General features: G+C 36.9%; 2 protein-coding genes and 3 pseudogenes across 7 annotated transcripts; all 5 read right to left on the bottom strand.

Annotated features, from left to right (window-relative positions):
• Positions 1–834: 834 nt before the first annotated feature.
• On the bottom strand, positions 835–1,812 carry LOC310722302 (trace amine-associated receptor 13c pseudogene; annotated as a pseudogene). Its single transcript has one exon. The product of its transcript is annotated as a trace amine-associated receptor 13c pseudogene (transcript).
• Positions 1,813–3,529: 1,717 nt separating this feature from the next.
• On the bottom strand, positions 3,530–4,760 carry LOC310722149 (trace amine-associated receptor 1-like; the record flags this gene model as incomplete). The annotated part of the gene is made up of 1 exon (XM_083534555.1): positions 3,530–4,760. Exon 1 carries the CDS (start codon positions 4,559–4,561, stop codon positions 3,530–3,532), a length of 1,032 nt encoding a protein of 343 aa, XP_083390681.1. The 5' UTR covers positions 4,562–4,760.
• A 653-nt stretch (positions 4,761–5,413) lies between these two features.
• stx7l (syntaxin 7-like) lies at positions 5,414–15,065 on the bottom strand. Of its 3 annotated transcripts, XR_014532306.1 has the most exons (11): positions 14,902–15,065; positions 13,411–13,501; positions 13,177–13,246; positions 12,926–13,016; positions 12,222–12,359; positions 11,752–11,801; positions 11,480–11,570; positions 10,539–10,611; positions 8,767–8,849; positions 6,381–7,142; positions 5,414–6,335 (listed from the first exon to the last, which is right to left on the bottom strand). XR_014532306.1 is itself a non-coding variant. In XM_083534574.1 (10 exons), the coding sequence occupies exons 2-10, from the start codon at positions 13,481–13,483 to the stop codon at positions 7,044–7,046; spliced, it is 768 nt and encodes a 255-aa protein (XP_083390700.1). In that variant the 5' UTR covers positions 13,484–13,501; positions 14,902–15,062; the 3' UTR covers positions 5,414–7,043. The 3 variants fall into 3 exon arrangements, 2 of the variants coding, with proteins under 2 accessions (XP_083390700.1, XP_083390701.1); XM_083534574.1 differs by having other exon boundaries at positions 5,414–7,142; positions 14,902–15,062; XM_083534575.1 differs by lacking the exons at positions 5,414–6,335; positions 6,381–7,142 and adding an exon at positions 7,866–8,341 and having other exon boundaries at positions 14,902–15,059.
• A 5,583-nt stretch (positions 15,066–20,648) lies between these two features.
• On the bottom strand, positions 20,649–22,667 carry LOC310722148 (trace amine-associated receptor 4 pseudogene; annotated as a pseudogene). The gene has a single exon. The product of its transcript is annotated as a trace amine-associated receptor 4 pseudogene (transcript).
• A 1,681-nt stretch (positions 22,668–24,348) lies between these two features.
• On the bottom strand, positions 24,349–25,392 carry LOC310722146 (trace amine-associated receptor 13c pseudogene; annotated as a pseudogene). Its single transcript has one exon. The product of its transcript is annotated as a trace amine-associated receptor 13c pseudogene (transcript).
• Positions 25,393–26,937: the final 1,545 nt, after the last annotated feature.

Genomic DNA, 26,937 nt, shown 5'->3' with positions numbered 1-26,937 from the left:
ATGAAACATATCAGCAAAACTAAGGCCCATGGTTACTCCGATATCCTGCAGTACTACCAGGGGCCACTCCTCCTTTTCACTGTTTTTATTCAATTTTTTGTAGCAGAAAAACAAATTAGAATACATCCAACAAGCACTCCAAAAAGGGTACATCCTCACTTTGACTGCACTCACCTTAATCAGCTTCTTCAGAACTTGCAATGACTATCAGGGTCTGATCAAACTGACTGTGAAGCACAAGTACCCCAGCCTCTGAAACTCATAAACCCCAGTGCATTTTCCTGCAGGAACACTGGCAGGCCATGAAAGGGAGGAGTGCTGTGGACATGGTTGCCTCAGTCTACCTACCCTAGAACCCACAGCCATTATCCTGACAAATTACTTTTTTTTCAAAAAACTTTTTTTTTTTTTTTAGTTACCTGTTTTTTTTTTTTTATTTATAGTTTACTGGTTTTGAGTTCTGTCCTTTGCCCAGTTTGTCCTGTTTGCTGATTCACTGACGTATGCCCATTTTTTGGTGGTGACCTTTTGGCCTAATGTTTTCAAATGTTGTCTCACAAAATAAATAAATAAATCAAAGAAAAAAAAAACTTTACTGTATCAGCCAACAATTTAATGACAAATATTACTAGCTGTGGAACCTTGATAAATTAGATAAGAGTGTTTGCATAAAACATGTTGCTCTATTACACTGTATACTTCAGTATAATACTGTAAACCACAATAATATAATATATAAAAGTGATAATACTATTGATTCCAGTCATACCAATGCTTCTGACAGTTTTTGCAGCAACATGCAAAAAAAAGACCAGAGTTTACAACAGAATCATCTCATGAGAGAACATTTATTAATGCCGAATCTGTCTGGAATATTTGCAGAGTTATGATTAGTTTGGTGCACCTCCTAAACCACGGGTAAAACAGAGCGTAAATAACAGGATTAATGGTGGAATTGAGACAAAAAAAGACAGAGACTTTCTGAAATGATTCTAACTGTAGTTCAATAACGTCGCCTAACAAACTGTAAATAAAATACGGAAGTAAACACGCCAGAAACACAGACACTAAAATGCCGAGGACTTTTGCTGCTTTTCTCTCAGATTTCATGGAGTGGGAGGTGATTTTCTGTGTTTGAGGTCGTGTGTGATTATTAAGCTCTCTGATAGCAGTGGCGTGTTTCTTAGCGATCAGAAAAACCCGACTGTACAATATGATGATGACAGAAAGTGGAAATAGAAATGACACTACGAGATCAACTGTGGATAAAACTTCACCCAGAATGAGAAAACACTGTCCAGAACACATTTCAGGTCTCATCAAATTTCCATTGAAATATATGAGTGCAAAGTCGTATCCCAGCAACATGCACCAATTACAAAATATGACGACACACGTTTTTCTCACTGAGACTTTGTTCAAGTAATAGAATGGGTTGCAAAGAGCTAAACACCGATCAACAGAGATCAGAACAACATTATATATGGACAAAGCCATGAGAAAACCGGAAGCCGACCAAACAAACATACAAGAACTTGAACCCAAAATCCAGCATGACTCAATTGTCCAGTTGAACATTGGAGGCATCACTAAAGCACCGACGAGGAAATCCGACACGGCCAGTGAGAGCACGAGCATGTTGGTCGGCGTGTGAAGCTGCTTGAAGTGAAGAACAGAGATGATGACGAGCAGATTTCCACACACTGTTAGAAGAACCACAGCAGCTGAACACACGTACAGTAAGATATAAACTGCAGGAGATACAGATCTCTCTGGACAGGAGAAATGCTCACAGCGATCAGACTGGTTCATGAATACAGTATTTAAAAGAACAAATTAAGTTTGATGTTACTGTTAAATGAATTACGGCTTAAGCAGCTCTGGTACTTTTATAGTTTAGAAAATGATCCTGCCTCCAGGGTTGACTGACAGCTTTGGAAAGATGATGTCATGCTCCTGAACTGTGCCTGTTTTTGTCATCATTTGTTCATGAATGCATGAAGCACTTTGTTTATATCTAAAAGAGAGAATTCAACAATGAAATCTACATACAAACGGTCCCTTTAAAAGTATTGTAGTTAAAAACTGTAGATGGCCAATGATATCACATTCCTTGTCTGGATTATCACGAGTGAATGTCAAAAAGTTGCCTTTCAGGGTTTTAGGCGTTTAGACGTTTAAACGCTCGGAGAAATGTGTACTTTTCTCAACATTTGTCTGTTTCTCGTCGAATCTTGATCATACCAGAGAGGATGAACAAGATGGAAAACCAATCATGTTCTGACCTGCTGTCTCTAGCTTTGTATCTACTCTCTGGTCTGGTTTACAGCCAGTCATGTTTCCGTATATATCGATCAGGTCTGCGTTGGTATTTTCTCCAAGTGCTGGCCTGCTGAACACTTTCTTAAGTACACACTCACTCTGCAGGTCACCCATTGGTGGCACCTGGAATAATTCTTTCCAAAATAAACTTGATTTGTGAGCATGGAATAAGTTTACTAGCAGGAGAAGAGCCCAAGTTTGTGTTTGAGATGTTTGGTAAAAGGCAAGTACAATATACAGTAGTGTCTTATTCCGCCAATAAGCTTTCACAGATTCCACAGCTGAAGGATTCTCACTTGTCTCAAGTGCATAGCTGTTGATTTTAAGTTTCATATTTAAGCTTTGTAAACACTATATATCAGTTCGGTCTTCAAATAGAAGCTGGAGCAAGAGCTCAAGAAGGTACATCCAACTAAACACCACATTGCTACAAAAGGACTCTTTTTTTATTTTTATTGTTTTGTTGATTGACGATTTACAAAATTATTTGGAGTGGTATGATTGGGACCATAGAGGTCCAACAGAAAGAGCAAACAAGGTTAACTAGTTAAACTATGCTACCAAATGGTGCTACCAAAATGATGTCCAAGACAAAAAAAACTGCAGTAACCCGATGAAGTTGTTAGAATAGATGAAACACTTTAACCCAAAAGATATAACCCATGAACATTAGTTTGAGCAATGAGCATGAAATGTTATGGCAAACTCAAGTGAGTGCTTTGAGGTCGACCACTATGACTAGGCTATTCCAGATGTTTCTCCAAAAAAAAAATAAATAACCGTATCCTCCATATATTATAATTCTGTGACTGTTCAATCACAAGGTTGCTCATATGTGTACTTTGTATGGCATCACATTGGGCTAAAGGTCAATGATTATTTGATATAGTGAGATTTATAACATTTATTGTTGTACAGAATAAAGACGGTATGTACAAGCAGCTGTTAAGTACAAATGGGAGTAGGGTGATTTAGCATACAATCACAAAGATTTTCAGTTTCCTCCAAATGTGTCCTCCTTATGATGTCTGAGGAAGTTCTCATTTGAAACTAAGTCTACATCTGGATGTTATTATGGTAATTATCCTTGTATTTATTAATACTTATTACCATATGTACATCATGTTATTGTATATTGCAAAAATGACTTCTTTTTCCACTTATATTTGTGGAACGATGGGTTTTGCACTTCGCTCAGCTGCTTCTTTCACAGCACATTTACAAAAGAACAATCTGTGTGCAGTATTTTGCAAGTTAAAATCATTTTGGTGCACTTCTGGAACCAGGTGTAAAACAGGGCGTAGATGACGGGATTGATGGACGAATTCAGAAAAAAAAGGATTAAAATGTTATTGACGATGTATGATGACGTCGCTTTGCCCATTAATGTGCAGATGTAATATGGCACCAAACATGCCAGAAACACAAAAACCACAATGCCTAGCACTTTAGCAGCTTTTCTCTCAGATTTCATTTCGTCCGAGACGTTTTTGACGTTCCGGTTGAGTTCTCGTATGGCGTTTGCATGCCTCCTGGCAATCACAAAGACCTGAAAGTATAAAATGACCATTAAACCAGTGGGAATGACGATGATGAACATTAGGTCGATTAACGAGCCAACGTCATCGAAAGCTTTGACTAGACATTCACCAGGACATGGTGAGAAACCCGTGAAGTTTCCGTTTATGTAAAAAAACACAAAGTTGTAAATAAACGAAAACACCCAGGCCAAACAGATCAGAGTGCGAACGATCATGGACGTGACGTCCATCAAGTACAGAAATGGATTGCTTAAAGCGATGTAACGATCCAGAGCGATCAGAACCACATTTCCTACAGACACGCTCGTGAGCTGAAAACTCATGAAATTATACAGGATGCAAAAAACGTGTCCGAACATCCAACAGGACTCGATTAGCCACGTGAAGTGGAACGGCATCACGAAAAGTCCGACCAGGAGATCCGACACAGCCAGTGAGAGCACGAGCATGTTAGTCGGAGTGTGAAGCTGTTTGAAGTAACACACAGAGATGATGACGAGCAGATTTCCACACACTGTTAGAAGAACCACAGCAGCTGAACACACATACAGTAAGATATAAACTGCAGGAGATACAGATCTCTCTGGACAGGAGAAATGCTCACAGGATCGATTCAATTCCGTCAGATTCATTGAAGTAAATCCCAGGTATAAACACGCAAGTCTCCTAATCAAACAGTGTGGCATCTTCATTAGCATTTCTACACACTCTGTCTTATATTTATACTCTATTATACTCGTACTGACATCATTGTGTTTCCATTTCCTGGGAATACAACTAGCGGTGTGAGAAGATAAACGTCATGATCAGTGTAAGAAAAAAAACTCAAGAAGAAGAATGATACCAATGGAGTTCTAAACAGGACACAATTTATATATTTTATGTTCTATTCCATGCTTCAGCCAGGGATTTATCAGATTTACATAAGTTCCTGCAAGGCAGATTTTTGTCAGATTGCTCCTGATGTCGAAACGCCTTCAAAGTGCATCCTTGACATCTACAGTGTGGTTTGATGTTTGGACTCTACAGCAGTGGTCCCCAACCTTTTTAGCACCACGGACAGGTTTAGAGTCAGACAATATTTTCACGGACCGGCCTTTAAGGTGTGGTGGATAAATACAAAAATAAAAAACAAAATCAAATTATACGACCAATATATTCTCTAAATATAATAATAAACGTGAAACGTGGTGTTTGTTCATTTCGCTCGCTTGGGGGTTTGAATTTAGTGGTAATGTATTATGTGTTAGTGGCCGGAGCTCCACGAGGCATCATAACATGCGTCAAGAGTGAGTCATAGACAGATGTGGCGGAGAGAATCCGGTCATTTTCCAAAATAATAAATAAAACGGAAATAATGGAAGTTGTGTGTTCTTTCTGTGCGGCCCGGTAATAATTGACCCATGGACTGATGCCGGTCCGCGGCCCGGGGGTTGGGGACCATTGGTTTATAGTACATTATTCAGCCTTCTACCATGTACAGTTACACACAATCCATCCATATCCATCTAAATAAATCTGTATGACTCACAAATCGATTGAACAACACCTTTGATTTAAACCATTTTATTGTACAAATCATAAAAAGCAATGAAGTACAATTAGTAAAATTGCAAATACGCAAGAACGATTATTTACGAAAGCATGATTATCAGGAAAAACTGCGACGTTTAGCACTACGTGTATGTTAAAGTAAGTAAAACAATAGGTTTAAGGCTGTGTTTGAAATGTAATGTACAAAAACAAACACGGATGAAAGGTCTGGTTAGAAAAGCCATACGGTTTGATGTGCAACATGTGCGAAAGATTTAGTTGCGGAAATTCTTTTTCACAAGAAATCCATCGTTTTCTTAAATAAACGCGATTATTTGTTAAAGTAAGCATCGATAAATCATTCTTCAACCAAACAATCTATTTTTTTTTTGGCAAAAGAACATAAACCTTAATAAGCAGTTTTTTTTTCTCAGCTAAATCTATATTTATTCAATGTTTGGCAAATGTGTAATATCTCAATTGAATAAAAAAAAATGGATATTGCATGAAATAAATTGGCACATGATGAATGCTTCCTATAAACCTACTTATTAACACTTTCCTGAATGGAATGCATGAGTAAAAACTTCCTTTAAAATTCCTGTCAATAGACAAGGTTTGTACTTCATGGTATTATATATGTGTTTATACATATATTTATACTCACATCCATTTAATCCAAATGTTTTAAAAGGCAATGCAGAGAAAAGCAAATTAGTAAATAATTGTAGTTATGTATTCATGTATTTATTAATAATAATTGTAACCAACATTATTCGTAGTGTTGCAAAGACGTGACTCGATACACATGAACTGATTAAATTGTTGAATATTCTAAATTTTCCTGTCAGAGACTAAAACTGCTTTAATTTCAACAAAGAGCATTCAGAAATAATGAATATAGACGTTTCATCAAAACAAAGTTCCAGGTACATAACGCTTGTAACTGCGATTTTATAGAAATTATATAAAAGTTCTCAATGCGTTAACTTCAAGTGGGAATTCCGGTTTAAACTAGTTTTTATTACTTGTTGGTGACGTTGCATGATGCTCGAGGTTGATTACAAAAAAAGCAGTAGAATCAATTCCAACATTCAGCAACTAGCAGTAAGCAATATCTAGTTTTCAGTTTAATATCCCGGCCTGATTCTTTTGGTACGTCATTAGAAGTTCTGTTTAATAAAATAAAAATAAAAAAAAGGGATAGTGTTGATTGTAAATAATCTTTCATGATATAAGAATAAATGCATGAATTGAAAAATAAAGCAGGAGAGCTAGCTTGGTTGAACGTAGAAAAATGCTAGTTATTCAGTTAAACAAGTTTCTATTTATTTATGTAAAATGTGTTAATATCCACCAAATAGCGTGAACTCGCATGACTAGTGCTGCCAGCTAGCTTTCACTGCATGTTACTACATCACATGGAATGAGTTATTTTTTTAAAACACTTGGCATTTGAGAAGACAGGAAGTACATTTATTTCAGATTATATTCATGCCGAATGACTTAAGATCTGGGAAATCAAACATCAAATGACTAATCATTGCTTAGAAAATTTACCCGTGTGTGTGTAGTTGTGTCATGCTTGTAAAGGTATAACCTTGAAGAAAGAAAAAAAAAAAGATTTCCGTTTGGCGTTTTGAGGTTTTATGATGATTTAACCGAACCCCAGATGATGAGGGAAATGACCACAATGGACACGACCAGGATCGAAATCAGGATGCACATCTTCTTACGGGACTTTTGCTGTGAAAAAACATTAATAATCAAAATTAATGCACTGCAATTTAAATATTTAAAACAACCGTATAGTTTCAATTAGATCCCACCTTAAACCTACGTTTTATTTAGTAAAATGTTAGCATTGCGCAGGGATGGAAAAAGAAAAAAAAAAAGACCTGAAGAATTATACTTAAATAAAATGTACAATAAAGAAGTCAGAAAGTAACTTTTAAGTGTAAAGAATTTAAGTTGACATCATTGCGGGGGTGCAGTCGAGCGCCGGTTTGTGAATGGAGTGTGGGGAACAGGGAAGGTAAATGTTACGGATCCTTTACCTGAGTGAAATTGGGATCAATGGTTTTGAAGAGCAGGGATAAATAAAAGTGGATAGAGTATAGAGAGTATAGAGAGTATAGAGAGTATAGAGAGTGAGAGTCTCTCTCACCCTGAAAGTTTGAATACATTTTTAGTGTTTCCTTTTGCAGCACAAAAAAACTCTTGAAAATAAAGGGTTTTTTTCTTGAGTTATCCAATTCTGCCATCTTCCTCCTCACCCCTCCCAACTCAAGAACAAACAAATCCAACAGGTTTGGAACCCTGGACTGAGGAGAAACTTCTGTAATGGAATCCTCACCACTAGGAGGGCTGGTCAGGTTACTCACCAGCATCCAGAAGACTCAACCCATCAGGCCTTCTTCAAGCAGAACACAGAGAAAAGACAGCATTTCTCATGCTCGGGAAATTGATCTGGGCGGCTGCATACCACTACCGCTGGGTGGATGGTCTCTGTGTGGCCATGTAGGAGATTAGTGTGACTGGGAAGTGGTGAGAACTCCTTGGTCACATCCCAACGATGTTAGGAAGCTTGGGTCAGAGCAGAGGGTCAGCCTTGTTACAGCACCTCTGAAGGACAGAGGGTAAAGGGCCTTGCTCAAGGGCCCCTTCAAGAGTGGCGGCTTGGTGATACCGGGGCTTGAATTCTCGAACTTCCGATCAGTGGCCCAGAGCTTTGAACCAGAAAGCTGGGAATGTGTTTGTATTGCAAAAGAAAACAGCAAAAAAGTCCACAAAAGACTGGAGAAAAGTTTTTGTTGAGTGATTTACGCCTGCTAAAGATCTCGAGAACCAAAATATGTTGTGTTTTCATGATAAAAGCAGACTTCATTACTTACCTAAACCAGTCAGAAGATTTTAGGCAGAAATGTTATTTTTTTCTTCTTTGCCTGAAAACATTCAATCTTTCTAAGTTTGCATCAATTTATGTTCGCTGGTGGAACAAATGCTAGGTTAGCCTAGCATTAAGAAAAAAAACTTAGTCAAATGTAGCAGTTAATATTAGCAATACGCTTTAACTAGCACGTCACACAGACAGCGATAGCATTAACAACATTATGCAGCATGAGAGGGTCCAATTTGACAAACATTCCATTTTTAACAATGTAAAATGAGCATTTTAAATAGTGTTTAGGTTTAGAAATAAAGTGCAGGTACAGATATAAGTATTTTCCACCCCTGGCGTTGTGATGTAGGAATGATGCATCTACAGAAAACACAATCCTAGATTTAATATTGTTATTGATTCCTGATAAACGAACATCAAACGGCTGAATTGGGATTGATATCGGTGAAGAACGCGGCGGCGAGTTACCTGGTAATTGGCGGCGCTGGCGAGCTGCTGTGTCGCAGACTGAACGTGCACCTCGGCACTTTCTACATTGGCCTCTATGCTGTCTGAGAGAAAACAACACAGTGGCGTAAGTATCGACACCCCTTTGACATGCCTTGAATCTACACACAATTACCCAGAAGGCCACCCGGTTTTATTGGCGAAAGCTTCTGATGTACGGCCTCCTCAGTCATGTGGTGTTCTTTTTATACATGATTTCAAATGTCACTCTAAGGCATTTTATTATTAATAACCAAACACTGATTGAGTCCCTTCTAGAAGTTGGACCCATTTTGTCCAGGTATGTTCTAACAAAACATTCTGGGTTTCTCACAGGAGCAGGTGTTCTGTTCAGAACATGACACACAGGCCATCTTCTTATGGTGACCGATTTAGGATTTTCAGAATATTAGAGTATTTGAGTAGCTTATTTTAGAGCAACAATGGAGGTCAAGATATATATATATATGTGTGTGTGTGTGTGTGTGTGCATAACTTAAACACACTGCATCTCTCACCAGGTCCCCAGATTGCACATTTAAAACACAGCTATTTCCTGGGACTTTGGTGCTCTCTTGTGGCACGCTGAAATATCTGTGAAATTCTGAGGTTTTTTCATTTTTTATTTATAATTGCGAAATATGCAATATAATTCTGAATAATGGTCAAACAGTACAGTGACTTTAGCAGTGTTTAGACTCAAACACCCCCCTCCCACACACACACACACACACACACACACGCTCTGATTTGCCAGTCAAAGTTTGACGAAACTCACAGGATGCTTCTGTTTGGTTTGTCTAAGGTGTTCTCTCAGAGGACTTCATTAATTAAGTTCAAGTTGGTTTTGATATTTTAACACCTTTAATTGTTGTGTGTCAGTTCTTTAGCGCGTGCACACTCACGCACACACACACACGATTTCACCTTGCGTTAATGAAGCGTTTTCTCCCCCCTCTGTGCTGCAAGTGTGAAGTTTCTACCCAATGGGTGTTAACAGGCACTTTTGTGTTTGTGGTTGTGTGTGTTGTAACACACCTGCATTGTGTCATGTAATACTCAGGTCTTCAGTTTTGCGTTACTAGGCCCGAGGTTGAAACGATAGTCTTTCATAAGCATTTTTTGCACTATTTAAAACAGAATTTAATAAAATGAGGGTGAAAAATACAGCATTATGAAATGATGCATAAATAAATAGAAGTATGTAAGTAACGACTATAACTATCAGTGCAGCTCATGGAAAACTTCAACCTGGTCACTGCATGATGGAAACAATGAAAAATAAACACCTGCTTATCACTGGACTTTGACACTGAAATCACACTCATATTCACGAGTATGTGTGTGTGTATATTTGTGCAGTAAAACCCAGAAAGTGTGTGTGTGTGTGTGTGTGTGTGTGTGTGTGTGTGTGTGTGTGTGTGTGTGTGTGTGTCCATAAGTATGCAAGACAAGTCGACAGAGAGCCTTCTGGCCTCACACACATTGTTGCTACACATTTGGATCAATTAATGACTGTGGTCCACCTGTTAAAGAGCATAAAGTATTGGCACCCCTCAGGTGGCTACGGTGAACTTTTGTAGTCAAGCTGCAGTAGGAACATTAAACAGCAACAGGAATCTTGGGACTGATTGAGGTCAAATACTCTGACGTGATCCAAGTCATATGTTCTCCTAAATCCTGTCCATAAGAGTGTGTAGGAAACATTTGGCCTGTTGGAGTTTGTGGTGCACGTGCATGCCGTTAGCGCTTACCGATCATATCTCCTTGTTCGTGCACCATTACGGCCAGATCTTTAAAGATTTCATTGATGTCCGTGATGTCCGACTGAAAAACAATCAATGGAATAGAAAATGAATTCATGGCAAAAAAATGTTTCAATGTTGAATGAGTTAGAAGTTCTATTGGTTATAAACAGTGTAGAGCACCAGATTTCAGGAAATGAGTCTATTTACTATATTGTAATGCACACACTCTTCCCAAGCTCCCCTGTGTATACTATGCTAAAATCGCTAGCAGATGATAGCTAGCTATGGTTATGGAGCAGTAACAGGGGAGAGGCTCGACTTACTGTCTTCTAATCCTGCGATCATTTTTACATTTACATTCGCGGCATTTGGCAGACGCCCTTATCCAGAGCGACTTACAACTGAGCAGGGGAGCGTTTTTAGGGCTTTGCTCAAGGGCCCAGCAGTGGCAGCTTGGTGGTGGTGGGATTTGAACCTGTGATCTTCTGAATCAAAGGCCAATGCCTTAACCACTGAGCTACCACCTCCCGTGGTCATAACAAGTGCCACGGCATTCAGCTCAGTTCTGGGTTTGAGTGGAAATCGACAATGTTGTAGCTAGTGGGCGTGGCCTTTCTTCAGACCAAACGTAAACACTGACGTGTACGTGGTGAGAAGAACAAGTGAAATGTATGACCGTGGTATTTACTGCAAACACCACATCATGTGTTCACGTTGTGTCTCTGGCTTTGCAATAGAACTACTAATGCAGCTTTCTGCAATTCTGGAACTACAGAGATTCGGTTATTGCGCAAAAACACGGCGTTTAACTGAAAACTGCGAGCTGTTAACACGCTCAGGGGCTCTCCCCATTCAGTGCAATTTATTGGTTGCTGTAGTGTAAAATATATATATGTAGATATAATAATTGAATAATATACAGTATGAATATTAGTAGTTTGTTGTACCTCCAGCTGTCTGATGGCCGTTTCTCGCTCCTGAATGAGATGCAAATCCTCCTCAGTGATCGATTCATCGTAGCTCTGTGTCTGGGCCTCGCTACAATAACACAATTATTATTATTATTATTATTATTATTATTATTAGGGAACATATATAAATGTATGAATTGAGCTCTTTACACAAATAATGGAAGCTATGAAATTGCGTCTTTTATAATTATTACTTTCAATGAATAAATAAATGCTAGATCATCAGAAAATCACAAGGATTCTCTGACCTCTCAAAAGGTGAAGCTTTTCCTCCGAACGAATCATCAGCAAAACCAGTCTACGGACAATAAAAGCAGGTCACATGATCATTATCACTTTGCAAACAAAATGTTGTAGTTGATGCCAGATAACGAAAATGACGATTTAATTATTTCATTAATTAACCTTTAATGTGCTAATTGCAGTTTTTTCAGTGGAACTGTTCGTGATCACAGTTAAGCAGAAGGATGTTGTTGGTGGACGTGAAAGAAACTTGACACATTATCGCATATTCAGGGTTGAAATGGTCACATGACCACCGAAACGTCGCAAGAATGTCCGCTTTAGGAATTTTGAGTTTAATACTAAAATGGATACATGGATTAAAAAAAAAAAAAAAGAAAATCTCCAGCAACATATTGTAATAGAATAATAGTGATGATACTGCTGGGAGAACTACAGGACCAGATTCTGGAACGTTCCTACGTAGGAGTCTTACCGAAACTCTTGAACTCGCCCGAACTCTGGCCACAAACTCTTTCTCTTTCTGTGCAGCTTGTCTCTGGGTTTTCTGTAAAAGTGACAGCGCGTTGGAGAAATCGTTGACGAGACGTTCTCGCTGAATTTTCCTCTGGCGCTAAAAAAGAGAAGAAAAAAATAAATACAGAACAAAATGCAAATATTATACACAACTCATTATGTTACTGGGGTGATGTTTATCAGAGTCTAAAACACAATAAACACCATTGATTTGATCAGAAAATAGACCTCGTGTGCAATCTTAGAGAACAAATTAATATTCAAAAAAAACTTTAAATTTAAAAATAAGTTTTTTGTTTTGCTCATTAAAATAAAAAATACACAATAGCTATTATTTAAAATTAAATAAATACAAAATTTGGATTGAATCACTACATATTTAAATGAGAAAAAAGAAATTCTATATAAGGCTTTTGCTTTATTCTTTTAAATAGAATGTAGTAAAAATTTTAATGCAAAATTCAATGTATTTAAAATAAAAATAAACACGATAAAAGGAAAAATAAATTTATAGATTTGCTAAATGTATGTTTTTTAAAAAAAATAAATAAATAAGTAAAAAAAAAAATTTATATCCAACAACGATAGAATGGATTAAAATGAGCAACAAAAATGAGATGGAAAAAAAATTTTATTTTAAACCTCCCAAAAAAATTCCTTTACCTGATCATGAGTGACGGGTAATGAGCTGAATTCCTTCAGGCATTTATCCGTTTCTTTAGCCAGCTGATTCGCATACTGTTGTTTCTGCTGCCTGTGTGTGTGTGTGTGTGTGTGTGTGTGTGTGTGTGTGTGTGTGTGTGTGTGTGTGTATAAATACAGATTAACACATTTTTCAAGTCCTGAATGAATTTTAAACTGAAAATGCATAACTTCTCAGCATATATTTGCGTGTGTGTATTTTATTGACTCACAGTCTCTGTCGGAGATCTGCTGTGTCTCGCTCTGTCCCGAGTTGGTTCACGATCCTCTGGATCTCAGAATCTGGTTAAAAAGAAAAGTAAAATAATTTATTAATTACTCGTACATGCATAAAAGCCATATTTGCATTAGATGTTCCCGTAAACCAGCTAGCATTCTTCATGTAGCAAAGCTAGCTCATTGTTACGATCATAAAACCATGAAAATGTTGTGAAATATGAACTTACTCTGCTGTGTGATGTTCTGGATGTTTGAGCCAATCGTCTGCACGAGTAAATTTGGGTCCCCTGATCCCGACATTGTGAGGACCTTCTACGTCTTTAAACAGATACGATACAAATCAGACAAGACAGACCTGAACCGCACAATATATTAGCATCCTTATTAGCGCCATGTTTGTTCTCTCGCGTCAACGAAGCCGCTTGCTGATCACGAGGTCGCTGTAATGAACTTCGTAATGATTTGTCACGATTACGCTCAATTTCATGAAACTAGAAACGTCGAGTTTTAGAGTATTTTGCATAAATAAACAGCGCAAAACAACGTGCATTTTTTCTTTTGTATTTCCGAAAATATTTCGCCTGAATAAACCGAAATGTCTCATCCAGGGTCCAACGATCGAAAAGCAGAACAACAATGAACTCCGTAGAAGAAAGAGTTTTGAAGAAAACTGGAGCTCCAAAGTCGTCTGAAACGTCAGCCTTGATCAAATACGAGTCATTTTTAGGAAAATAAAAACGCTTCGTAGCATAGTTAGTTTTCAAATCGCAAAAAGATAATAAGTTACGCTAATCAAATAAAGAGAATGGAGTTTAGCATGCAATCAAGTTTCACCAGTGTTCATCTCATTACACATTCAAGCTCCACATGATGTTCCACTACATTTTGGGGTTCATTCAGCAGGTAGGATCTGGGACTGACGTGGGTGAGGTCAGGAGCCCTGGGGGTGCAGGACGTGTTCACGTTCATCCTGAAAGTGTTCAGAGCTCTACAGCAGATCTTCACGGAGCTGGTCATGGTGGAAAAGGTTCAGTTCTTCGAGTGAAACGAAGGTGAAAATTCACCGGAATCCAAAGACGTCCGAAACATCCAGTGTTTGTGGGAACAGTTTGACCTCATATGGCTGGAAATGACTTATTATTATTATTATTATTAATAATAATAATAATGATAATAATAATAATAATAATAATAATTATTATAAATCTTGAATATACACATGATCACTATGACAGAATTTCCATAATGTCCTAAGTCAGAGGTCAGAGTGGAGCAGCAGTGAGGAAATAATCCTTATTCTAATGTATTTATAATAATTGAGTGTATTTAATAGGAGGTTTTATTCACACACACTCCTCAGTACAGACTGATTATTAAAGCAGTGGAAGAAAAGAAGAAAAAAACTTAAAATAAATCTAAAATGTCGCCATTATGAAATGCGGAAGCGACACACACACACACACACACACACACACACACACACACACACACACACACACACAATTCAAAAAAAGTGGCAGATGTTTTGGAGTATAATCCTCATCCTCCTGCTCGGGTATCATTTATATTCATGATAATTAAGATTATTATGGTGATTAATTATAAGGGCGCGTGAAGTCTTCAATAAAAACCGAATGTCGGTTTCGGTTTCCTCGTTTCCGGTTTTTTTTTACACATTATAATAAACATTAAAACAACCCCCCGGTGTGTATATTTACCTTGTTATTGTTTGTTGTTGTTGTTATTGATTTCTATTTTTCTGTCTTTCTCCACTCCCGAACAGATTTCCTGACATCTGAAGTCGCGGCCCTTTCACATCACATGATCTCTCAGTCTGCACGCTGATTGGTGGGTTTGCTCCCAGACAGAGAGCTTTTTAAACCCAGACAAACCTTTTCCACTTCCGGGTTGTAAACCGAGTCAGCCTGCGTGCTGTAGTTTGGGTTGCCAGATTTAAACGCGGTTGCCAGATTCAATCACTCGTTGTGCATCTGGGTTAAAAAAGTGGAACACTGACCAGAATATCTACAGGGTTCCAGAGGAATGTTAGCATTTTATCAGTTAGCATTTGCCCAGTGTAAAATTTAAATGCTTAAAAGTTTGAGAATTTAAAAAATTAAAAATAAATGAACACAAAATGACAAATTGTTCGATTTAATTTATATAACTTATGAGGTATTCAAGATCTCTGGCTGTTTCAGCAGGCAGTATTGAAGCCCTGTGTTTCCATCATGCTATTTTATCAAATTTAAAATTTGCCGTTTAAACGTTAAAGTCATATCGCTAGGAATAAGCAAAAATCAAAACAATGATTTTTAAGGATGGACAAAATCCTCCACCGCCCTGCCGTCCATTTATAACAAGTACTTTGCAATGCTTTATTTACTTATTCATGTTCCCTTTGTTGCTATGCAACCAGGAAAAGCTAAAAACCAAACAAGAATTGGACCGTGGAAGAAAGTTCTGTGGACAGATTATTCCAAATTGGACATTTTTCTTGAACTTCTGTAAGACCAAGAACAAGAGAGATGTTAGCAGACCGCCTCACAGTCAATCATGGAGGTGAAAGCTTAATGGTTTGGTGTTGTTTTGGAGGTTGGAGACGTATTTCAGTTGGAAGAAATCCTGAACCACCATAGCTGCCGTCCGATACTACACGATGATTTGAACCAAAAATCTAAGTTCTGTAAGTGTTGTTTACAGAGCTAACAGGCTGGAGTGATATCTATCATGAAATGAACTGCCCAGTCACTGCACCTATATTCCATTAAACTGCTTTTGGATGAACTGGATCACAAGACCAGAAAGAAATCTCCAACTATTGAAGAGCACCTTAGGTATGGCAAAGTATTTAAGTTGAACGTTCTGAGAAAAAAAATGTCTGGATCCCAGGATTGTCATGCAAATTCATGCATATATTTTCACAAAATAAAGGGAAACATTTGTACATTTATATTTGTTTGGTCAAAGTAAATCTTCATGACAGAGTTTGTTGCATATAAACAAATGGTACATGCATGTGTCTCTCAAAAACCAAAAAAGACTTAAGTGTTTCCACACTTTTAAAAACCTCTGTAGTTTAAAGCTTGTGTTTTACGAACTTGTTCAGGAGCATCAACAAAAAAATTATTTTATCATTTAGTTTAATGAATTCCCATCAGCAATAAAAGACATTTCTGGGAGAAGAAACTGTGAGTGTATTATACATGATTAGTGTAATTAGTAGCTGTAATTTTTTTTTTTTTTTTTTTTTTGCAAATCTGAATATGAATTTTTGCTTTCAAGATTCGACTTATAGAGAAGAGTAAAGCAAAAATAAAGGGGTTTGGGGGGGTTCAATCCAATAACAGACATAATTGAAGAACTAAACTCTGTTTTGGGATTAAACACATTTTCAGTTTTGCCCCAAAAGCTTTTTTTTTTTTTAAAAAAAGAAAAAACTAATTAAGACTTTTTTCCAACTAAAGCACAAAATGAAAATGATTTTCGAAACCAGGGATATGATATTGCATAGATAATAGGGTTTATAAAGGAATTACTATAAAACAGGCACATTAAATAATTAATGATAACATTATAATCTGGAACATTCTCAATGTTTACTAAAAATATATATAATGGAATCCAGCACACTAAATACACAAACACAACAGTGCCTAATGTTTTTGTGGCCTTGAGCTCTGATTTCCTTTTCTTCTGGTTTAATCCAAGTTTTGCAGAATCAGAAATAACCTTTGCATGTCTCAGGGCAACTGTCAGAACTCTGACATACAGAATCATGATCAATAAACATGGAACAATAAAGTTAAATATAAAGTCAATTAAACCCCAAGTGTTGTTGACAGGTATGGCACATGCTTGGATGCAGATTATTTTTGTTTGGCCTTGTTCTGAATTTCCAATGTACATCATTAAAAGATTATAAAAGAAGGACAAGATCCATCCGAAACCCACACACTTCAGCACCACTCTTAAGGACATTTTGGCAACATAATGAAAAGGGTGGCACAAGGCAAAGTATCGATCTACTGCAATCAGCACAACGTTGTAAAGTGAAACATTGCCAACAATGGTGCTGATAAAGTGGTAAACAGGACAGAGACTTTTTGTGTAGTATAAACAAACATCAACAAACATAACACACTGTAAAGGCATCATAAATCCTCCCACTAAGAAATCCGACATGGCCAAAGACAGAATAACAAAGTTTGTTGCTGTGCGCAGGTGTTTGGAAATAGTGATAGACAATATTACAACCATGTTTCCACCAACTGTAAGCAAGGAAACTACAGAATAAAAGAAAAATACAATCAAAATGCTGGGATTTAAATGGAATAATTGGAAGTCAGAGGAGCAGCTTGTGTTCCACGATGTGACACACTGATAATCCAAATGAGCAAAAACCGTCTTGGTGTAATCTTCCATGTGTCCAGATGCTTACGCCTTCATCTTCTGTTTCAGAAACACTGACCTCGGTGTGATGCTCTTTTATAGCGTAATCCGATTTTCTCAACACTAGCTGTTTATATCTGAGACTGTTATGGTTTCTATACAGGGAATTGCATCATCATGAAGTCTGAATAAAGAATAGATTTTTGTATATTATTAACCATCGATCTGTAATTATTCAGATACCTAGATTTGCTCAAATAAGCATTCAAGCATCTGTTAGAAGCAAATATATAACAAATATATAAACATTTAGAGAATTTGTGAAGGATAGTGGGATAGTAGTCAACAGGGTTGCACAAGTCTTAGTACCGGTCCCAAGCCCGGATTAATGTGGAGGGTTTTGTTATCAAGGACATCTAGTGCAAAAAAACGTGCCAAATCAAATATGCGGATCACGAATCAGAATTTCATAGCGGATCGGTGGAGGCCTGGGTTACCAACGACCACCACAGGTATCATTAACCAACAGGGTACTGGTGTAAATTGTGCTGCTGTTGGCTGAAGGAGGAGAAGGAGAGGAGGAAGACGTCTACAGAGACAGCAGGGAAAGGAGAAGTGGAGGAGAGTGGAGGTTCGGGTTGGTACTTTAAATGTTGGTACTCTGACTGGTAAAGGGAGAGAGGTAGCTGATATGATGGAGAGGAAAAAGGTAGATATGTGTGTTCAGGAGACCAAGTGGAAAGGGTGTAAGAGCAGGAACATTGGAGGTGTTTAAACTGTTCTATTATGGTGTGGATGGAAAGAGAAATGGTGTAGGGGGGATTCTGAAGGAAGAGTACAGTAAGAGTGTAGTGGAGGTGAAGAGAGTTTCTGATAGGGTGATGATCGTGAAGCTGGAAGTTGAAGGGATGATGATAAATGTCATCAGTGCTTATGCTCCACAAGTTGGCTGTGAGATGGAGGAGAAGGAAAGATTCTGGAGTGAGTTAGATGAAGTGGTAGAAGGTGAACCTAGGAATGAAAGATTGGTGCAGACTTTAATATGCATGTAGGTGAAGGGAACAGAGGTGATGAGGAGGTGATGGGTAGGTATGGCTTTAAGGAGAGGAATGTGGAAGAGCAGATGGTGGTAGATTTTGGTAAAAGGATGGAAATGGCATAGGGTGACGTATAAGAGTTAATTGGTGATAAATGAAAGACCGTCCTGTGATCACAGTGTCAGTCAGTGAATATATTTGACGTCATCATCATTTCCTACAAAATCGCAAGATGGCGGCCGAAGACAAACCAAAAAAAAACCAAAAAAAAAAACGCGCGCTATCGGGAAAAATATCGGCGCCTCATTTTCCCTCGCGCTGTGTATCTCTCTGTGCTGAGGTGAGTCTCAGTCAGTCAGTCAATAAACCCGATTTTTTTTTACTTTTCATCCATTAATTGTTTTATTTTTGACTTATTCATGAAGTTTGGGAGCTTTGCTGCTCGGAGTCGTTGATTCAGACCAGGTAAGGTGTTCTTACATATCTAAAATATCTATCTAACGGGATAAACAGAAGAAATCCTGTCAGGTTAGCATGGCTAGCAGTGTATATATATTAACATGAAACTCACAAGTGTTATAGCATCAAGTATTAAATATTAGAATTAACTGTCTAAGATATTCATATGTATGAAAGAAAAAGAAAGCCCCCCCCCCCCCCCAGGTCAAAGAAAAGCCACACTACCCACATTTACTTCAGTTTTTACACTATCATCTCTACAGGATCTATTCTGCCAGTTCTGCTTTTTACCTTTCACTTCCTTTAATAAAATTTTAGTAATTCGAAATTTACAGTACAAAAACATTCATGTTATGTCAGTAATCATTGAAGCACTAAGTTAGCTTTGAATAAGAAATCCTCTTATAAATCCTCTCAGGTTAGCTTAGCTACTGTTACAGTTTATTTTAATAGTAATACGTTTTATAAGTAGTTAAAATCCACTCATAATTCTTGTCAGGTTAGCTTAACTAGAGTTAGCATTAAATATTTTGTGTATGTATTAATAGGAAATCCTGGTGCCCTGTGAGCTGGTCTTTTCCATGCAGATGTTTTTTAGCCTCATACCAGGATCACCATCTGGATCCACCATCACACTCACTGGAATAAAGCAGTTATTGAAGATGACTACCAAGGAGAAGGACACGAGAAAAGGACATCAGGTAAGTTGAGATGAAAAACAAAAAGGTAAGTGGAAACAAAAAGCAACGAAAAGTGGAGACAAAACGATAAAGGTAAGTGGAGACAAAACGATAAAGGTAAGTGGAGACAAAACGATAAAGGTAAGTGGAGACAAAACGATAAAGGTAAGTGGATGAAGATGATGTATCATTATAGAGCTACATTTACCACACTTACATGAGCAATTAGAAAAATGTAATTAAATTATTAAAATTTCCATTTATTACAACAATTATTGTTTGAGGTTAACGAGCTGTACAGTCAGCCCAAACCTGCTGTCATGCATTCCGCTGATGTTGGTGAACATTTATAAAAGTGCAGGGAATTAGTTTAAAGCACCTCTCAACTCCTAACTAACTGCATCAACATAAAAATAAATCTCAATAACATTTAAATCAACAGGATTTCAATGATTACCTGAACATATATATATATATATATATATATATATATATATATATATATATATATATATATATATATATATATATAGTAAAAAGTTCCTGGAGACACTGAAAAATGCTGTTTAGAGTTTGCACTAGACTGTACATGTTTTTATTTGTAACATGACCTTCCAGCTCTTTCAGAGTTACATTTTATTATATTCCTGCTACAAATATATTTTTCAGTAATTCTTTTTTTCACAAACAAACTGTACGTAAAAAAAAATGTAATTTTGTTCACTAAAGTTTATCTTGTGTTGAGGACTTAATTGACTGATTTGAAGGAGTACTGAGTTGGAACCTGCTAAATAATTTTTTTTCTAAAAAAGTTCAGATAAGCAATTAACATAAATTGCACTAAAATACTGTATTTATATATTTTTGAGATTTCAATTTTTACCAAAAGCCATGTATCCCTAGATATAAAGTGTATATGAAATGTAGCTGAGCACTATATAGTTCCCACATAGTTTCAATTCAACAAATATTTTATGAAAGATTGATGAAATGGTATACTATACACATTTACTTCAGTTTCCCCACTCTTATCTATAAAGTATGTGTTTTAATACGACAAACACCAAAACAGATATCAGTGAAGCACTAAGTTACTAAAGCCTGTCAGATGAAGAAGATGTCTTACAATGATTATCTTGAATGCCTTTTGAAAACGTGGATAGAAAAATCCATAAATCAGAGGGTTAAACATGGAATTAAAGTAACCAAACCAGACCAGTGCATCAAAAACATCAAGTGGGGTTGCATAATTTAGAAATGGATCAATAACTGTGATAAGAAAAAAAGGCAGCCAACACAAAATGAAAACACCCATAACAATACCAAGAGTTTTAGCTGCTTTTCTCTCCCTCTGATCCGATACCTGCTTTTTTGTCTCACCGTATGTGAGTGTAGCAGTTCGATCGGAAATCAGTCTCGCCTGTTTTCTTGCAACATGAAAGATTTTTAGGTACAAACAAGTCATTACAGCTCCTGGGATATAAAAGTTAAGAAGTGGTGCAATAACACCCCATTCCTTGTTAAAAATCAAAACACAATTTCCAACACATGTTTTTAGCATTTGTTCATCCAGACCAGCAGTGTTAATTTGGGAAAAAACAGTTCCAAAACTGAACGTGCACGAAAAAATCCAAACGGCCGCGATACACACTGCTGCATTTCCATTCGTCACCTTCATCCTATAAGCCAGAGGGTCAGTAATGGCCATGTATCTGTCAATAGAAACCAAACACAGGTGCAGGATGGAGGCAACACTTAGCGTCATGTCTAAACTGGAATGAATTTGGCAAAACAGATCTCCCATGAACCAGCATCCGTCCACCCATCTCACCATACTGAAGGGCATGATCAAGGAGCCCAACATGAAGTCCACAAATGCCAAGGAGAGAATGATAAAGTTAGTTGGTGAATGCAGCTGTTTAAAATGGGAAATAGTGATGATGACCAACAGATTCCCAAAAACAGTCATAAGGATAGCAGTTACAGTTAAGAAGTACATGGCCAATCTGATGAAAAATAAACGTGCTGTTCGGAGGCAGGAATCAGGCTGGTGTGGGAAGCAGAGCAACAAAATCTCCACATCAGTGATGTTCATGAACAGTGTGTCCATTCAAACAAGTAAAGTGTCCTTTACTAGCAAAAAATTTCTGCTCAATCGTATATATATTTATAGATATCAATATTAACACTTGAAACAATTTACTTAAAATTTACTTCTGCTTACAGAGATTCAGTATAGCTGATATTTTTTGCATACACAAATGTATGTACAAAGATAAAAACAAGACCCTTCTCAATGCTAACGTTATATGCATTTTGGTATTTAAATTGCAGCCAGTAGGAACGCTTTAGCATGACATCATCATATTTGCATAAGGTCCCATTGTCCTTGTTGCTGGTTTGTTAGTAATTATCTAGCAACATCATTGTTGTTAGCAGCCTACCCTGATCTCACCTGCTCCATGCTTCTTCTTATTAGTGATTGATAAATGCATGATGCAGCCAACTTTATTGATGTTTTACAATAAGAATATTGTGACCTACAAAAGAAAGATTCAGTGCAGTAATCTTAACGCAAAAGTTTATAGTTTAAGTAACAAAATTAATTGGACAGAAAAGTGCACAGTGTAGACTTCAAAGCGACAAATATGCATACAATGATAAATGAACTCTAGTCAGGTTTGAAAAGTTTGTATGGAAGAGTGTGTTTTATTTCCAGTTCATTTTTGACGAATTAACGAGCCCAACCAGCTGTCAGGAGTCAGGTATAGATGCGAGTGTAGGTGCTCAGGGGTTTTATTGAACTTAGCAAGCAGGTCAGATATATGATCCAAAAGCCATGTCCAACAACAGGCAAGGGTCAGTCAATCAGCAAACAACATGAACTGCACCAGGCAAAATGACAGAATAAGCAGACTGGAGCTAGGTCAAGATCTATTGGTACATGATGACACGGAGTATGTATTTCATCATTTTTATGCCAACTGTGGATGTGGTGTGATTATAATGGACTCTGTGTGTGGTCAGTAATCTGGGGATTGAAAACACAAGCTTGTGTCCTGTTTGTAGGCCATGCCATACTACATGCCTTCTGTTTGCAAATTCTTGTTTGGGCTGGAGTTTCAAAACGTTGGTTGGCCTGTTTTCACACCTCATTTAGCTGGAAACACCTATCCAGAGTTGCAAAAGAAGTGGAAACTTTGGAATGGTGAGAAGTTTGTGGTGTAGCACTTTAGGGAGTGTTGCAGGTTATGAGGAATCATGATCAGTATGATTGGTCTTTTCACTTGGGCGAAAGAAGTCAGCCAGACCACCATTCCTGGCCTCTCCACGAAGCCCCACCACACTCAGGACGTGATCTGAAACCACTGGCCAATCACTATATCTTCTGAGATGCCATGTTCTCCAGGATATTAAAATGGATTACAATAGACTCCAGTAGACTCCATTGGCATGAGTTCAGAGACTGCTATACCCTTGTTTTCACAACTCTACTCTTTTTGTGAAGACAGAAAAAAGATTTTTTGCAGCTTAAACACGGTCTATGATCAGTTTAAAGTGCAGAAGAAATCGGCTGCAAGGAAGAAAGCTGCACCTCTGAACGATCAGGTGCTGCATTTTACAATGGAGTGAGAAACATAATTTACAGAAAGCTGCTGTCACTATGTAATATTGTTTGATCAATACATATTTTCGTTGCTTGTTGTCAATACAAGTCCATCATTTGAAAATTATTTACATTAGAATGCAAAGTTAACTGTCTATCAAAATGGCAGACTATCAGTAAACCTTTACCAAGACATCATGCCAGATAATAATTAATTGATGAGAGTACAGAGCATTTTCTGTATTTTGCAGTAAACAAGATTGAAATCTAAGCCATGAAGTTTTTTAACATCTTGGATAAGATTGTAGCCACTGTAGAAACTGTCCATGAAAAATAATGTTTAGTTATGGTTTGACCCAACTTTGGTGTGTAACATGCAGAAAAATCTTTTTACAAACCAAATTGTTTCAGTTTACAGTACCTTTTTTTTAATCTATTTGGTGTTTAATATGAAGTTACATAAAACTATAAATGCATTATGTGTTGTAAAATTATGTAAATAGCCTCAGTTAAAAATATTTTAGATGCCAATACAATAAAGAAAATAAAAAATATTACATACACTCAAATTTTCATTTTATATACAGCAATCAAACCATGGAATAGGTATAATAAACATTAATAAAGTATCATTCTTAAAGTATTATATAAAATTCTCTCTACTTAGGCACTGTATGTACACCCACTGTATGTTCTGCAGTAAGGACTAACACTGTCCTTTATTTACAAGTGTAATGTTTTAACCTCAAATAAACCGGCCTTTCGAAAAGCACTAGTTTATAGTCTCCTTTAACTTTTCTAATTTACTTACAGTTCTGTATTATTTAGTTTGATCACTGCGAAAAGTGATGTAACATGTTTTGATGTAACAGGTTATTTCTGTTCTGCAAAGGTGTAAAATACATTGGCATGTTTTCCTGATATGTTTCCTGAACAGTATTTGCATTTATGACATTTCCTGTGCCTTTTATAATTCAGTCTTTTTTCCTTTCAAGCTGCAAACACTTTTATGTCAGAAGAATTTTGTGCAAATATTTTTAGTGTAACCATGAGATACAGTGTTTTCCTGAACCATGGATAAAATAGGCCATATATGATGGGATTTAAAGTTGAATTAATATAACCTAGCCAGACAAAAATATCAAAAAGGACTAGTGGGGTAGAAAAGTTAATGTAAGGATCGAGAAGAGAGTTTATGTAAAAAGGCATCCAGCATAAATTAAATGCACCTACAACAATACCAAGTGTTTTTGCTGCTTTGTTCTCATGTTTTACTTTTTGTGAGAACTTGGTTATATAATTTTTGCCCTGCTTCACACCATCGATTTTTCTTGCATGCTTTCTTGAAATGAGGAAAATCTTTGCGTAAAGAAAAACCATGACAGAACAAGGCAACAGAAAACATATACATGTATCCAAAACAGACCACACTGCATTGAACAAAATGTTGCAGTATCCCAGACATTCTGTAGATGCAATGTATTCATCTAAACCTTCCACATTCACTTTTGATAACAGTATACCAAATGAATACAATGCAGCCGCAATCCAACTTATCGCTACCATAAGCCATGCAACACGCATAGTTACTCTTGTAGAGTACCGAAGCGGATAGCTCACAGCTTGATATCGATCTATAGCGACACAAATCAAGTGGAAGACTGACGCAGTTGTGAGGAAAACATCAAAACTAGAATGCCAAAGGCAGAATTCTTTACCAAAGTACCAGCAACCATCTACAGACCTAATTATGCTGAATGGCATGACAATAACTCCCAGAATCAGATCTGCTACTGCCAGAGACATCACTAACATGTTTGTAGGTGTGTGAAGTTGTTTGAAATGAGCAATGGAGATGATGACCACAGCATTTCCTAGAATGTTAATAGCTGTCGCTAAGAGCAGGAATAAATAGAGCGTTGTTTGAGTTGCGAAGTGGTAAGAAGCCTTCAAACAAGAGACATTTGAATCAGGAAAACAGAACTCTTTAAAATCCACTTCCTCAAGTAAAGTTGGATTCAGAACTTCAGGCATCCTCTATCCTGAAGAACTCAAAATAGTAAAAAAGAATGCAGATCTACAGGCCCCAAAAGTTTTCAGCAAAATGATTCAGACTATAACAAAAGCGGGATTTTATAAGCACGTTCTGGCTGAGGGTAAAGACCACTTGGGAAAGTATAGTCCAATAGAAAATGATTCCACTATCACTGCACAATGGGAAACTAAATTGACATATTTGTTGCCATGCAAATTCACCCCAGCCTATTTTTCTTTTGTCACAAATCTGTCTAAAGTTGCATCTTTCAGTACCAGATTGCAGTACAACTAAACTCTGCTCAGAATGAGGATTCAGAGCTATGCCTGATTTTAAAAGCTGTGAAGAATATAAAAAGATTTTTTAAAAATCCAACAGAGAAGGTTTTAGTTGATATGATAAAGTGGGTAAGATCTTAGGAAGGAGTGGGGTTTAAACGCCATCTTTAAAAAAAAAATGGAGCCATTATTGCTCCACTCTTTTTTCTTTTGGACATTGACACAACCAGGCTGGTCCAATCACAGTGAGACTTCTTTAAGTATAGTTTTAATTCATTCCTGGCCACATTTCTCTCTAAACAGAATAGGCTGGTGCATAGAAAAACACCTCGAGGAGTTGCTCTGCGAGGGCCGTAAAATTAGGGCTATGTGTAAACACATCAGAAAATCCCCCCTGTTATATGACAACCTGTGCTTTATAGGGCAGTGAGTTGCTTTTCTACAGTGGACCAGGGTCAATTTTGGATTAATTCCCATTACCAGATTAAATGTGGGGTTTATAAGTGCGTTACCTCTATTCTGACCTCACCTTACATGGTACATTAGAAATTATTGAAACCTGGAGAATAAAACAAAACTCGTTTGTCCTCTCTCTGGGCCTGTATCTCTCGTATTGCTGGAATCTTGCAAAGTCCTGCAGTTCTTTCTTCATTTGTGATGATGTCATTAATATAATAGGAATCAACTCAAAGCACATTTCACTTCTAATGACAATTCCAACCTGATTGTTTTGTTCAGGTCCAACACAAGCAACTTAATATATCCACCTTTTAGTTTTGTATTGTTTTTGTTTCTTTTGTAAGTTTATAAAATTTAAGGATAAACATCACAGAAGTGTGATACAAGTGGTGTCTTTTATCAAGATAATTGTGAATAACCAACAAATCATGCTTCTACTATTATTAGTACTATGGTAGTACTACTATTAATAATAATAATAATAATAAGAAGAAGAAGAATAACAGCTAAAATACAAGTATAAATAGTTTTAACTTTATTCTAAGCAGTGTAAAGCTGCAATAAGTTCTCATTATGTATCAAGGTATCAATCCAAATTCGCCACAAATAATTAATCTGTCAAAATTATAAACAAGCTAAGTAACAATGTGTTATCACAAATTCTAATTGGTAAGTAGAACTTATGATAGACAATAATATCACTATTTTATGAGTTTATGAAATGGTATTGTAATCCAGTGACTCAAGTTAGATATATATCAGAGATACAGATATTACTGTGCAAATATTTTGAAAATATTGTGAAAG

Source organism: Silurus aristotelis (assembly GCF_946808225.1).
Source record: "Silurus aristotelis genome assembly, chromosome: 28".
NCBI classification, from domain to species: domain Eukaryota; kingdom Metazoa; phylum Chordata; class Actinopteri; order Siluriformes; family Siluridae; genus Silurus; species Silurus aristotelis.
Note: the sequence above shows the minus strand (reverse complement) of the source record. Positions and strands in the feature narration are given on the sequence as shown.